The 15286-nt window shown below is 48.9% G+C and overlaps 1 protein-coding gene across 3 annotated transcripts in view; it reads right to left on the bottom strand.

Moving 5' to 3' along the window:
• Window positions 1-202: 202 nt before the first annotated feature.
• The window catches only part of HOXC4 (homeobox C4), a 67386-nt gene continuing 52302 nt past the window's right edge, over window positions 203-15286 (bottom strand). For 2 of the 3 annotated variants that reach the window (XM_076007321.1, XM_076007320.1), the window contains exons 2-4: window positions 6553-6668; window positions 5476-6406; window positions 203-4984 (exon numbers count right to left, since the gene is read on the bottom strand). In XM_076007321.1, coding sequence (XP_075863436.1) covers window positions 4629-4984; window positions 5476-5914 — 795 coding nt within the window. In that variant the 5' untranslated portion in view covers window positions 5915-6406; window positions 6553-6668 and the 3' untranslated portion in view covers window positions 203-4628. Of the gene's footprint in view, window positions 4985-5475; window positions 6407-6552; window positions 6669-8081; window positions 13356-15286 lie in introns of those variants that run through there. The other variant, XM_076007319.1, reaches the window with a different exon arrangement.

The following is a 15286-nucleotide window of genomic DNA, read 5'->3' as shown; positions in this document are numbered from 1 at the left end:
AGAAGGGCTCCTGGCCTTGGCCGGCAGATGAGCAAACCCCAGGATCAGCTTCGGTTTCAGCTCCCCCAGTCCAAAAGGGATCCCAGAGCTCCTTGAGCTGCTGCGCAGGTTTTAAAATGTCTGAGGGATCCCTTCAGGTCTCTGACTCAAAGAGCGTACCCTAGCATTTTTAATCCTCAGGAGGCAGCTAAAACTCCGACACCCAGAGCAGCCACACATGCTGCAGGGGAAAGATAAAAATGGGGCTAGTGATGCAGGGTGCAGAAAAAGCAAGCTGAGAGGGGTGGTAAGTTCTAGCAAAAAAGATTGGTCAGAGGAAAAGACGTTTTTTTCCCCCATCAAATCTCCCAAATGTTTATTTTGGGCCCCTGCCCATCTAGATAAATCAAGCTAACAGATTAGGAAGTTCATAAAATTGTATTCTTAGGTAATGACATCCAGAAAGGTAATAAATATTCTCTCTGCTCTGGTGGCTGCTGGAGTTGGGGGATCTTCCATCTCTTTTTTCCCAGTCTCAGAGCGGTCTCTTGGAAGGGGGACGTTTTAATTAGAATTAGCTCTCCAAAGACAGATGTCAGATAGAAGCTATGGAAAACCCAGAGAAGTGGCTTTGTGAGTGCAATATCCAATATCGTGCTCCCCCAATACTGGGCAAAAAGCAGAGAAAAAGATGGTAGAATTGCCCCAACACACTGCTCCTCTCCATCATAGCATCCTCCAGCTCAAGGACCCCTTTTGGAGTCAGTCTCCCTTAATCCTAGAAAAGCAGGGAAGGGCGTCCTGGCCCCAACCTCCCGGCAAACCCCTTTATTGTTTTACCTTTCCCACCACTGCCCCAATACTCACACTCACACACACACCCAACAGTCCTGGATTTCAATCTGCCAAGTCCACACAGGAGGAAAACTGACACGCGGATTGCAGAGAAAACTTTGTAGGAAACTTCATACAAAGAGCAGCAAGAGGCTCTCAGAGAAACAAAGTGCCCCAGTTCTTTCCCCTCAGTCTCTCTTTCTCAGGCTCTTTCTCTTTCCATTTTGAGCCAAGTTTCTTTACTCTCCAGGTACAGGGACTCAGCACAGAAACTACAGACATTTCGTTTTCCCCAAGCAGAAACCTTCCCCTCACAATTGGATTTCCCGCCTTCCCTCCCAAGACCAGGAGTTGAGACAAAAATTGAGTGGCAGAGATAGAATTTAAACTTTTGTGCTCCTCACCCCCAGAGCAGATCGAGTGCTAACTACTTACATGCCAGGGGGATTTTTGGCCTGTGGGGATCTCCCGGTGCTTGGAGAGAAGGACCTTGGAAGATTGGTGTCGCAGTTTACCGGTCTTCTTTCTACTTATCCATTGAAGAGAGAGATACAATGCGCTAACGCTAACGGGCATTCATGCGCCTTGCCTCTCCCATTACTCTGGGCAAGAAATCCTCAGCCCTACAAAAGCAGGGGCATCCTATCTGGAGACCAGGGGCTGAGCAAGGGCTGGCTTGGGAGGGTCAGAGAAGGGGGTGGGGGAGAGGTCAGAGGCGCTGCTCAACATAAAGACTATGAGAGAGAAAATGCTGTGTCCTCCCCGTGAACCTGGGCTGCGTCCTCCCCCCAGCCTTTCCCCACTGCTCAACTCAACTTCAATAAAAGCAGGGCCCTCGGCTTCCCAGTGAGGCTGTGGCAGCGCCGGGCGGGCGGAGCAGCAGAGACCAAGACTGCTGGAGCTTGGGCTGGGGCCTTGGTTGCCCCCCTACACTCCACCCCTGCTCAGGCAGCCTGATCCCATTCTGGGTGGTCAGGTCCAAGGCAAAGTGTTTGGGGACTGAGGGAAATATAGCCCAAAGGAGGGAAGGCCAGAGGCCAAAATCTTCCAAAACTCACATGTAAGAGATTTCAGTTTTGTTTCATTTACCAAAAATTATGAATTTCTGATGTTTCCCCTCTTCAGACCAAGACAGAAAGAGACATACAGACAATGACTATGTGTGTGAGAGAAGAGGAAGGAGAAATAGAAGCCCATAAAGAAGAGGAAACCAAATAGTGTCCCAACCTATGTATGCTGCTTTTCCTGAGCTAAAGAGTGTCCCCTCAGCAAGTTCAGGGAGAAACTTAAGAAATAAAATGTAGTGACTTTTCCTCCTCCTCACTCTCATCTCTTGACTTTTGGGAGGAGAGAGATAAACTCCCCACAGCCAAATTAGCAAACTTAGGAAAGAACTCTGGATCTTAATTTACTTCCTCCCCGATTGAATTACATATTAGCTTCTTTACAGGCTTGAAAAGGCACCCTGGTCCATCCTTCAGACCTTCCTTCCCTTTTCCCAAGCACAGCAAGACTTCCCCTTTTCCTGCCCCAAAGGAGACTGCCTCAAGATGATAGGGGTTACTACTGTCAGATTTGGTCCCTAATTCACTTGATTACATAAAATAACTCTGGATAATTGTTGACCTGCTTCCTCACACTGTATGCAGCATGTTTTTCTGTCTTCAGGGTACCATTAAGGGAGGAGAAAGTAGATCTGAAGGACTCAGATATCCCCCCCTCCCCAGCACACAGACAAGCAAGCACATGCACACACACGCGGTACTCCACTCCAGGTGCCAGCCAGCAAGTGGTTGAAGAGGAAATAAATCCGAAGCACACCAAACAGATTTTTACAACTTGGTCCCACTGCTGTCTTTTACTCCAAAATTTGGAGATAGAGGGAAGGAGCATCTCTGCCTACCCTGTACACCCCAGATCTCTTCTCCCTCTCTCTTCTACTTCCAATTGCCCTTCTTCCTAAAATCTGGATAATTTGCCTGAGAAGCAGCTTACCAACTGCCCTCTTCCTACCTTCCTTCTCCTGATAGACAAACAAAAAATTGAGCAGGCCTTGCTTAGGCCTTGGTCTTCAGGACCAGAATTATTTGGGAACGTTTGGCTTCAATTAATTATTCAGGTAACCCAGGCCAGTTTTTTGTTTCTTTTCTTAGTCCCAAGGAAACATTTTTTAAAAAATAATTAATTAATTAATTTTTATTTGCCTTTTTCAGGCTATCCCTAGTCCCTGCCAGGACCTGGGAGGTTGTAGGAAGAGGGGACATTTCTTGTCTCTCTCTGAGTTTCTTCAAAACACCTGGCAGGTCCATGATAAAAGTTAGGGGAAAAAGGTAAAAGTCTTTCATTATCTCCAGGCACCAGCCTTTGAGGCCTACCCATGCAAAGGGACCTCCCAGGCCTCTGGCCTCCACTTTACCCTTTTTTCCCTAAGTCTGAACAAACAGAGAAACCATCCTGACAGGTCACTGCTGCTTCAGAATCACCAGTTCAAAACCTTTCTTCTTTTAAGGAGAACTCCAGTGTTGAGGGGATATCTTCCTTAATCCCTCATCCCAACAGAGCCCTAAAAGATGAAAACTCTTCTCCTTTCTACGGGAGTAGTAAGGGAGGTAGAAACTTGCCTTCTTGTCTACAAATTAGGCAGGCCTACTTGGCAGAGAGAAGGGAGAAGGGGGGAGAGAAAAATGGACAAAAAGAAGGAACTATGCCTAACTATAGAAAAGTGAGCCCCTCCCCAGTTCCATTATAAGTACCCCCAGGGGAGTCTGGCCTCTCTGCAGACTCTGAGGGAAGGGGACAGGAGAAATCAGCTGTAATTGTTCACATGCCCTATTCTGAAGATTCCTTACCCCAAACCCCTGGCTGGCTCCTCAAAGAACATAGGAAAACCAGTTGAGAGCTAAGATTTGTGTGATTGCTTAGAGTAAACTTAGGCAACTAATAGAGAAGGTGGGATGTTACCAGGCCAGAGGAGGAGGGGGATAAAAAGAAACCATCAGACATTGACGTAAAACTAATTCACATCCACTGGTTTATTATTGATCACGGGGCATTTCACATCGACACTAAAATTCTTTATTGCAAGTTTTACAATAATCAAGTAAATTCAGTCCAAAAACACAATAACCACGATGGGGGGGGGTAGGGATATTCTACCTATAGACTGCCTCTCTGAACTGAAAGTTCATTTTGATTTTCTTTTGGCTCCTCAAACTGAACAGCTCTGAGAGGCTCTCCAGATGCATTTAGCTTTGTCTGCTGTCTTTGCCCCCTCTCCTCCCACCCCCCCACAATAATACAAAAGAACTTCATAGCTTTGTTCTCCTTAAAATGACTTCCCCCTCACTAACCTCCCCTGGTGCATTTTCAATGCAAAAGGCCTAAGGAAAGAGGGGGGGAAGGAGGAGGAGAAGAAGGATGAGAATTGGCTTAAAAATCTCTTTCCTTTTTTCTTTTCCTCATTTCCCCTGAAATCCACCCAAACCAGACCATCACACCTTGCAATATATAATTTTTGCAGCTTTTTTTCTTAAAAAATAAATAACCCCCCCAAATGGCCTTAAAAAAAAACCCAGCAGGTACCATGCTAAGACAACATCACATGCTTAAAAGGGTCCTTAACAGTGGAAGGGAGAGGAGGGCAGGGGGCTTGTTTGTTTATCTGTTTTGTCTGTTTGGAATTGACAAGGGACAAGGTGGTAGGAAGAGAAAAAGAACCAAAAAATATATATATATTAAATTCTATAAATAAGAGTCAATTTGTGTGTGAGGGGAGGGTGGCGGCATGGGGTGGGGGCAGGGGTGTGAGTTATGTTTTATAACCTGGTAATGTCCTCTGCCCGTTGCTGCTCCGGCGGCGTGGCGCTCTGGGAGTGGTCTTCAGAAGTGCCCGGGGTGGCTGCCGAGAGGGTGCTGGGTGCAGCGCCGGCCGGGGGCGCTGACCTGACTTTGGTGTTGGGGAGTCGGTGGTCCTTCTTCCATTTCATGCGACGGTTTTGGAACCAGATTTTGATCTGCCTCTCAGAGAGGCACAGCGAGTGGGCGATCTCGATCCTTCTCCTTCGGGTCAGGTAGCGGTTGTAATGAAACTCTTTCTCTAATTCCAGGACTTGCTGCCGGGTGTAGGCTGTCCTCGAGCGCTTGGGTTCCCCTCCGTTATAATTGGGGTTCACTGGGGGAGGGGGAGGGTAGAAGCAAATAGTGGGGTTCAGAGGCAGCAGTTTCCCCGCCCCCCACCCTCACCCCATCCTCGGCTCTGAGGAACAGGAGGAGGGAGAGGTGGAAATAAAGTCATCAAGCTAAATGGGTTATAAAGAAGTTGAAGGAAGCTGGAGACTTTGTAGTGTAATAAGAGGGGAATCCTCATTGTAACGACACTGAATTATTTATGCGCCCTTAGAAAGCGAGCATAGTTTTCACACATACATAACAGATCGTAGCACATGGCTCGGACTGCCCAGAGTAGCTAAGCCATAAAATTTATGGGGGATGTAATTACCCATTCTCGCTCGTAAATCCAGTTCAATTGTGCTAACCCAGAGTCGCTCCTGGAGAGAGAGGGGGAAGGAGAGAAAGGAGGACGGAGGCCAGAGGGGGCTGAGGAGGGTGGGGAGCTCCGGGGAAGAAGGGAGGGAGGGGGGAGCAAAAAGCAAAGTTGCCTACCCGTGCTAACGTGAATTTTTTTCATCCATGGGTAGACTATGGGTTGCTTGCTGGCGGCGCTGGAGGGATGGTCGGGGGCTGGCTGGCTGCAGGCTGGCGGGGCTGGGGACGGGGAGGCGGAGGCGCCTGAGAGAGGCGCCGGCTCGCAGAGCGGCTGTGATTTCTCGGGGTGGTGGTGGCCCGCCTGGGCCGGCCCGTGGCCTCGCGAATTGCCCGGCCCCTGGAGACTGGTGCAGCTATACTGGCGCTCAGGGTAGCTAGGGCGCGGAGGCGGTGGTGGGTACAGCTCCTGGTGGTGATGCTGGAATCCCGATTCCCTGGTCCGGCCGTAATATTCCGGACTGTGTTCAGGGATGTAGCTATTTTGCGAATATTCTTCGCATGGAGGAAATTTCGGATCGATGTAGTTAGAGTCCATCAAATACGAGCTCATGATCATTAATTTCTGGAGTGGAAAATAATTTTTCTCGCTTTGTCGTTTTTCTGCTCCATAAAGCCCTCCTACTAGCTAGCGACCCTGTAAAGTTACTTTCACCATGTGACTCCGCCGGCCAATCACACGGAGCAACCCAGTCCCCGGATAAGGAACCGAATCGCTTTATTCAAAATGTATCCAATTTTTTTTTGTGTGTGGTGGTGGTGGTGCTGAGGGTGGTGGTGATGTGGGGTTGGCTGGCAGGGGCTGGGATGCCCCCGTGCACATCCCGCCAGACTGACAACCCTCCCTGCAAAAGGAGACGGGCAGCTCCCAGCTCCCCTCCAAAGACTGGGCATTGGGGGGCTGTCGTGAGGCTGTGTGATTCAGCCCCTGCCCAGGGTCTTCCCTCAGGCCTCTGGTGGGCCCCGTGGATCTCGGCTCCTGGGTTTTTCCAGAGGTCTCCATTCATGGCGATTGTGTCTCAGTCTGTGTAGGTCACTGGGCAGCGCCCCTCTTTCGCAGGAAGAGGAAGTTGAATGAGGACTGGAGTGGAGGTTGGATGGGGAGGGGCCCAGGCTGAGCCGAGGAGGCTGGAGAGCCTGGGGTGCCCCCCATCCAAGGATACCAGAGTCCAGCCCCCCTTCCCCATATACACTCACCCAACCCTCTGGCCATGGGGCCGGCGAGGCAGGGTCCCAGCTGGACCAGGCAGGTAGAGGCAGCGGGATGCAAATGATTCTGATGTCATTTCTGGAGGTCTGGGGGTTGACCCCCGCTGAAGAGAGACAGGAAGTGGTTGGCAAAAGCAGAGTTCAGAAGCCTTGCCCTCCCCTGCTACCCACTGATCCTCCCTGCCCCAGCCCCAGCACAGAGTATCCCTTCTACTGCTGGCTCCTGTTTCCACTCCTCATTCTGCTTGGCCTGCTGTTTTCTGACCACTATCTCCAAGGCTCACTCCTAAGGAGTTGGGGCAAGAAGAGCTTTTGCCAGGAATCAGTGTCCTGTGCTGGTGCCCAGCCAAGGCCCTGCAGTTCTTCCCCCATCCTCACAGAGAACGGACCTAGCTAAGAGGGAGGCCTGTGTGGGTAGAGCCTGCTTGCTTCCGGCTAGGGACTGTATCTGTGTAACACGTGTGTTTACATGTAAACACGTATTCCCAAGGGCCCCTCTCCAGGCTGGCTTCCAAAAACGGAGAGGTGAGCTCACCAAGCTGGGGAGGCAGAGCAGGCCTTGGGGGGCTCCAGCCCCTTCCCACCCGCTTGCCTCTTTCTGCCACCCACTCACAGTAATACTTTGGGGGGGGGCAGGGCCATTGATGAGGGAGGGGCAAGGAAGGGCTGCTTTACCAACCCCCACCCCCAGCTAGGGGTGGCCGTGTCATGCCACCAATTCCAATTAACTGATCGCCCATAACTCAGAGTTGGGGGGGTAGCAGAGGGGAGAGCCCAGGGAGGGAGCCGGGTCCCCTTGTTGTACTTGATAACAATTATAGTTTAAAATCATAGCTTGCCGGGGCTCAGCTATATTTTACTTGATAACAATAAAAGTGACACATAAAGTTAACTGTTTATGTTTTATTTATTAGACTAAATCTGCCAGCGGTGGTAGGAGCGCTTGCCTCGTCGCTACAGCTTTTATAGGGCTGTAAAACGTCATAAATCAGTCTCGCGGAATCGCCCGCACTCTTTGTGTCGGCGGCGGCGCGGGGCTGGCGGCCGCTGGCTGCCTGCTCCCTCCTTTCCACGAAAAGTCGTAATGTGATTTTTTTCCCTCTGATTTTATTATTATGATCGCCGCCGTGATTAGTCAATCTACCTTTAATTCGCCGCCCTACGCTGCCTCCTCCCAGCCCAGCCTGGTTGACACTTGAATAAGTACCTTTTAAAACGGCATAACAACTATTTGAGGGTTTAATTAGAACATCTGCAATTAAGGGAATGAGGAAGGGAAAGGGGAAAAAAAAGTAAAGCCCCTGTGAGAGTGAGACTGAAGGCGAGAGATTCCCAATCCTCTCGCCACCTTTGGGATGTGGGAGAGGGTCCCCACTTCCTAATTAAGGCTCTCCCTGAGGGCTGAAATGGGAGGGAAACTGGGCCACAGGCTTGCCCAAAGGGGGCCGATTCTCAGCCTGAGCCCCGCCCCCTTCCCTCTTCCATTGCCTCGGCCCCCACCCCCACCCCAGGCTTACCAGGGCTAGGGCTTAGCCGCTCAGGAGCTGGTGTTTGGGGGTCCCTGGATACCCTCTCCCCAAGAGGGCAGTGCCCCACCCCCACTGTCACCGGGCTGCTACAAGGAACAGGGGTTCCCTGGAGGCCGACCATCTCCCATGGGAGATCCCCAAATTCCCAGAGTTGGTTGAGAACCCTCCTAACTCCTGTCCCGGACCCTCTGTGTTTGATTCCGGCTGGTTTGATTGGAAGAGGAACTTTAGACCCTGAGTGAGGGGGTGAGGGGGTGAGCTGCTGCTTTCTTGGTAGTGGTTTGGAATCGTGTGTTTCTTTTTTTTAATTACTGGTGGTGGGAGTGGATTCATTATAAATTGCTGGAAGAGGGCAAAGGGAAACCAATGCTGAATCCTAATGTCTGAACTATAGCCCCAGACTGGCCCATGGGGAGGGCTCTGGTAGGGTGGGGGGAGGGTTGATAATGGGGGAGAAAGGCTTCTGGCCCCACCCCCAGTCTCCCTTCTAGGCCTGCACCTGGTTGCCATTGTCCCACTCCCTCCCAGCTATGAATATTCTCTTGCTCCACCTGGAAAGGTGAACTGTCGGCAGCTCCCCACCTCCCAGCCTTCACAATCACCTTCTACCAACCCTGTCTCCACCTCAACCCTCTTTTCTTCAATTTTTACCTTCCTGAACTTGTTAGGGAGTCCTTCCCATCAAACCCCTACCCCCAGGTTTCTGAGCTCCTGCAGGTGGGTTGAGTAGACTCACTTGAGCCAGTATGAGTGAGGAGACCACAGAGGGTTCAGACACCTCCAACTGAATGTCAAGTCTGTCTTTGGTTATTATGGTTAAATATATATGCATACATACTATTAATATTTATTAATATATTAAATGCCTCCTTATGCAGCCATAAATATGTGACATTCTCATTCTAGGTTTGTACAGCTAATTCAACATGCACATCCAGAAAGTGAAATCTCCGAGATTCCCCCAAATGCACCCACACTCATCCACATCATTTACAAAAACAAAATAAAAAACAACTCCCTTTGGGCTCCTATAGCTTAATAGCATGGAAGTCACCTATCACATGGGTAAAATACCATACACATACATGTGAACGTTTTCACCTGGATATTATAACAAGCACAGAAATAAATGCTTTCAGAGGGCTTCTGCACTTAGCAATGGCTTAATTGGGATGAGAAGGGGGGTACTAAGCGGCTCTAGCCTGTGATGAATCCTTGTATCTGGTCCTGTCATCTTTTGTGCTTCGCCTTCCTGCCTCCTGCCTTGCCAGCCCAAGGACCTCCACCTCTGTTCTGCCCTCCACCTTTGCCCCAATTTTATTTTTTATTTTTTCTGACCACCTTTTGCCAGCATCCAAATGCTCTCTGCACACTTTCACCCCACCCCATCTCCTTTCTAAATTTCGATCTGGTTTCTCTTTTGGAAACATGTTTCAGTACAAAGCGCTTCCCTTCTGACACCACTGAAGAAAAATATGTGTCCATTGTGTGTGAGGCCTTATTGTGCCTGGATTACCATACTGACCGTTGGATAACCCATATTCCTCCCCTCCCCAGTAACAAGCTGCTGGCTGAGAGAGCTCAGCAACTCCACAGATTCTGTGCTGCATTAAAATCTCACCTTTCCTTGGATTTTGTGAGGGAGAAAAATAAACGGGAGAATCAATTCAGGATTTGGAGAGCAAAGGAAAGGAAAATGACTGTCATTCCCTTTCCCACTCTTTGAAGTGCAGGGTGTTTTTTGTTTTTTTTTGTGGGTATGTGTGTTGTTGTTTTAGGATTAAAATTGCAACATGTCTCTTTCCTTTTCCTCAAATAAGTTGACTTTTAGATGATATGCAATCAGGCAATTCATTTCATTTTGATTTTTTTCTCTTGGCAACTTAAAAACCTCAGACTAAATCAAGACTCTTATCCTATTTTTTTTTTCTTTTGTGTGTGTGTGTGTGTGTGTGTGTGTGTGTGCGCAAGCCAAGTGGATATATGTGTGTTTTTGTCCCTTTCTAATGCCAGCAGGCAGGGCTAATGTATGCAAAAGAATATGCAAATGTTTAATTGATTTTTTCTTAAATCTCTTGTCAGTAAAAGTAATGAATTAGTCTAAAATGATTTTAATAACCCGGATGTGTCACAAGAAAATACTCAACCTTTTTTTTCCTCCTGGAATCGCTTATAGTCTCAAAAAAAAAAAAAAAGCAATCATGGAATGTTAATTTGCCCCCTTTAAAATATTAAAGATGAATTTCTCTTGTTTGTTCGGGGACCATAGGCAAGGTCCTCTCGTGGATTTCCCTCCGCCTTGCCTTGCCTTCCTTGGAATTCAATTTTCCTCAAATCTCGTTTAAAGTGGCTTTTTAAAAAGTGGCCGCATTTTAATATTGGTTAGACAGAGTGACCTGCATTTCACCTCGGGTGTTTGACTTGTTCCAATAGGTCACTGCCATGGGGTTATTGATGGGGAAACTCCATTGAAATTTGTCTCTTCGCAAATGGCCTTTAGATCTTCCAGCGAGTTCAATAACTAGTTATAATGTGGAAGGGGAAAAATGAAGGCCCTGGGCTAACGAATTTGATGTTTCATTTTTATGCTGGAGAAATTGTTAGTTAGAGGTTGGGTTCCCCACCCCCTTCCTTGCTCATCCTGGCCTCACTGACCCCCACCCCCATTCAAGGCTGCTGGATTATATCCCCTTTAAAACTTGGGTTAGGGTGTCCCTTTCTCCCTCTGATGCAAGCTTTAATTCTTCTTATTATGAATATTATTATTATTGAAAATTCTGACATGTGGATGCAGGAAGATTGTACTGCTGGAGGTTTGTAACCTGAACTTTCTTGTTGAGGGAGGAGGACTTTTACTTTTAAAGGAGACTAAAGGTGGTTTGAAAAGATCTAGAAAATTAGGCTGGCCTTAGGTTAGTTTATAGAAGACTCCTGGCTTGTTTCTCTCAGAATTAAGAAGTCAATAGGAAGTTGGAAACCCTTTTGGGCAAATTTGTTCTTGGCCTCTGCCAGAGACCGGCGGGACTAGACACCCAAGACCAAGGAAGGCAGAGACTGGAAAAGGCTAAGGATAGAGAGAGAATTCCATGGAGCAGGCAAGGGAATCCTGGGTCCCCTCCAGAGTCAGATTCAGAATTCATGGGGACTTGGCCAGTAACTGCTTGTGGGATTCTGCACAAGGAAGGTGCTCCGCGAAAGCTCAATGCCTGAAGACCACGCATTTAGTGAACTGGAGAGAGCACAGGAAAACCATAGCCAGTGATAGGGATTTTATAAGGATTCCCTTTTACTGGAGTTCTCAAGGAGTGGGAGAGGAAAGGACAGAGGAAGGGAGTGAAGGTCTTTATTTTATTCTCCCCAATCACAGCCAAGTTGGGAAACCCTTAATTCCTCCAGAGAAGCCACTGTGAGAAAGGACTTTGTAGAGCGCCCATCTGCTCGGGCTGACCCAGCCATACCAGATCATTACCATTATTAACCTGGCTAATAACAAAACATCTTCCCCTTACACAACACAGCTCCCTATGTGCCTTATTTTTCTTTTTTCCATGAACTGTTTCTTCTCCTTTCCGGCCCAAAGGGGCCCAGTTTGCTCAGCCCCAAGTTCCCCTTTAACAAGCTCACCCGACTCCACTCGCACATCCCTTCTAAGCCTCGGCCCATAGATTGGAGTCATTCCAAAGGCAAGTTTTGAATCCTAGGTTGGGGGAATCAAGGCCAAGGGAAATACATAAGTGCCTGAAACTGGGGTGCCACCTCCCGCCATCCCCTCAAACCCCAGGCAGCATCTTGATGCCACCTGGGTTCTCAGACAAACTTGCCTCGGCAAATTCGTGGCACCACTGGGATCTGGGGAACAGCCTTCAACTGCTACTGCGCGTCCTCAGCCCCATAAAAATGGGGAAGCCGGAGAAAGGGCCATCGTAGGCTTCAGAATCGGGCCTGGGAGAGGGCACACAGTCTGCTCTTCCCAGCCAAGCGGGAATCAATAGCGATCTGTTGTAAACTTCCCCGCGGCCCTCCGCGCGCCCTAGTCGCGGTGGGCGAGCCACATTCCCAAACCCTCGCCCTCCTGGCCCGCACCTTGGCCACCTCCTCCGAACCCGGGACCTCGCCCCCTCCCTGTTTTAATTACGTGATTGATTTTCGCTTTGGCCGCCTCAGGACGCCTCTGCCTCCGACTGTTTAAATCTTTCGGCTTCCTTTTTGTATTTCCGAGTCCTCCTGACCGGCTGTAATTTAGAGACTGCCCTTCGGGCAGCCGATGCGCACCGCGCGGCCTTGGTCCGGGTCCCGGGCTGCTGCCTCGCCCTACACTCCAACGAAATGGTCCTCCCGCGGCGCTCGGCGCGGCCAGGTCTGCGGCAGCCCCACGGCGCGGGGCTCTCCTACTTGGTCCTGCCCATTCGCTTTTCTGAATTATTTTGTGCTCCATTATTCTCTCATAGAAAAAATGTTCCCTGTTTGGGTTATCACTTCCTGCCTGGCCTCGGTGCTGGGCTCTCCGCGTTCCTGTGTTTTTCTCTTCACCCGAATGAGATGTGTAGTAGGAGGGCTGGACGCAGACGGAGGAAGCACGACGCCTGGCTACCGGCTCGCGGGGAACTGCAGCCCCTTCCCCCAAACACCTGGGCCCTGCGCCGGCTGGCGAAAAGCGCCAGGAGAAGCGAATTCGGCCTCAACTTTACGCTGCTAAGCGCGAGTGGGACCACAGGGCTGCAGGTCCCTGCCACGACCCCTACCCCGCAGTGGGCGGTTGGAGCTGATTTTCGCTCCGCAGCCCCAGACAGAGACCCCTCACCCTGGCAGCGCCAGCGGGCAGCGGGCAGCAGCCATGGGGTGGCTGCGGTCACCTACGTCCAGGAGCACGCTGGTCAGCCCTCCCCCACCCGAGGGATTGAAGGTGAGGGGAGAGAGCGGAGGAAGTTTATGAGAAGAGTAGGTTTAGGGTGGAGAGAAAAGAGAAAGACAAGAAACAAGGAAAAGCTTCTCCCACTGTGGCTGACCTCTTTCTCTTTTTCCTCCCCAAACCGCTAGTTTTTCGCTTACATTTTTATTTATTTACAATAAATAAACACTGCTCTGCTTATTCTCCCACGTCCTGTTCATTCTTTAATCCTTTCTAAAGAGGCAGCAATGAGTTACTATTAGCAGTATTTTATTATTATATATTTTTTTTCTTTCAGAGAGAGGAGGGGATTGGGAACGTCGTCGTCACTGGGGAAGAAGTTCTGCGAAACTTGAGATGGTCACAACCTTCTATCTCCGGACCTACAACACCCCAATTCTTGTCCCCCCTCAACCCCCTTCCCCCACAGCAATGTTGCCGGGTAAATAAGAGTCCGCCTGCCTGGCTATTAGGATTCTGGAGACGTTGGCATCTGTAGCAATCATTAGTCAAAGCCGCGGAAGCCAAAGGAGCCGAGGAGTTGGACAGAAAAAATCTTGGAAATGATATACAGGAGCCGCCAAGGCATCAATCCCAGCCGATAAGAGCGGGGCTGCTGGGAGCGAGGCGTCTGCTTAATTGGGCCCTGGGCACCCAGAGCAACTGGAGAGGGGGAACTTAAGGGTTGTGCAGTGACCCTGGCATCAATTTGGGTCCCCTACAAAAATAGCTGGGGACTTGAACACGCTTTTCTCCACATTTCAAAGACCCAGTTTGGGGATGGCAGGGACACCTACAAGCCTCTGTCAGCCTCTCACACCTGGAGCCAAGAGGAATTGGGCTGGAGGACCCTATCCTTTCTTCTCTCCCCCTATCCCTTTAGTGGCTGTCTTGGGAGTCCTACAGGTAGGGAAGCCTGGCCTGGGATCTCAGGTCATAGAGACAGCCTAGAGGGAGGCTGTGATCCCTAGAGTGGGCTTTCAGGGGGCAGATAACTCTGTTGGACTAGACTTAGAGATAACCTTGGAGAGAGTGACAGAATTGCTTGCGTTAATAAGTCCAACATCTGAAAGATATTTGTTCCCCAGCCCCACTCACTTAATATCTTTATAGATCACAGAGACAGACAGAGAACGGGAGACAGAGAGATGCAGTAAGTTTAAGTCCTTCTAGAGGGAGATCTATGCCCCTACACCTAGATATATGTGTTATGGAAGCCTCTCTAAACATATCTTCAAATATTTAAGTTTGTAGCAAAACTACATAGACTATAAAGATCTCCAAATATGTAGCTTCAATATGCAGCTATTTTATGGGTTAGGATCCTTGAATAAATCTAGATAAAAGTTTCAAAATAGAGATGGAGCAACACACATAGTTCTTTCCAACCAAGAAAAAAATTCCCAAATATTCACTTAGGTATTTAGAGAGAACTGTACTAATACATCCTAGCATATATATCCAACCACTATATAAAGATTGGTAATGTGCACACAGAAATTTGACAGAGGACTGTTATGTTCACTATGGATCTATAAATCTAAAGATCTATAAATCTGCATTTAAATGTGGAGCAGAGAGGAGTGTAAATCATACATCCTGATATAGACATAGAATGATCTATAAATACATGTTCACATATACAACTATAGGAGTGCTCAACACTCTATAAAAAGTGTTTGCATAGAGTCTTAGGAATGGGGAGGATTCTCTAGTGCTTGTGAATTTGGGGTGTCCCAGACCAGATTTCTCTGGGAAATGGATGAGGGCAAACTAGAACCTTTGGAAGTATACTAAGAAGACCCAGGAACTGATATAATCTATGGCCTCATTTCCAGCAGATAATGGCATTTCACTAGCAATGGCTATGAGCCCTGATGCCTGGGCCTGAGAGTGTTCTCTCTTGTCCTAGCCTGAACTCAGGCTGAGGTAGAAGGCTCCTCAATTCTTTTTTCTTCAGCACCATAGCCTAAAGCTAAGATCCCAAAGGGAGGAAACTGTGGTAGGGATGGGGTCTTTAGCACAGGAAGGCCATTATCATTAGAAAATGGAAATATTTATGTAAAATATTATTTCCTTTGGAGACACCTTGGTAGAGAGAGATGTGAGAAGCCTGCAGGCTTTCATTCATATGTTCCTGTACCCATCTTAACCACATAAAACCCAGTCACAGAGTACAGAGAGTTTCCTCCATTCACAGGGTACTAGATGGAGTCTCTATATGCCTCACTCCCATCCCCTCTCTTTCGTGGCTCTCTGAAGTCCCACCTTGTCTAAAAGGGCTTTGGAGCTTAGGAAAGGGTGA

This window comes from Microcebus murinus, chromosome 10, assembly GCF_040939455.1.
Source record: "Microcebus murinus isolate Inina chromosome 10, M.murinus_Inina_mat1.0, whole genome shotgun sequence".
Lineage (NCBI taxonomy): Eukaryota > Metazoa > Chordata > Mammalia > Primates > Cheirogaleidae > Microcebus > Microcebus murinus.
This window is presented reverse-complemented; position numbering and strand designations above follow the sequence as displayed.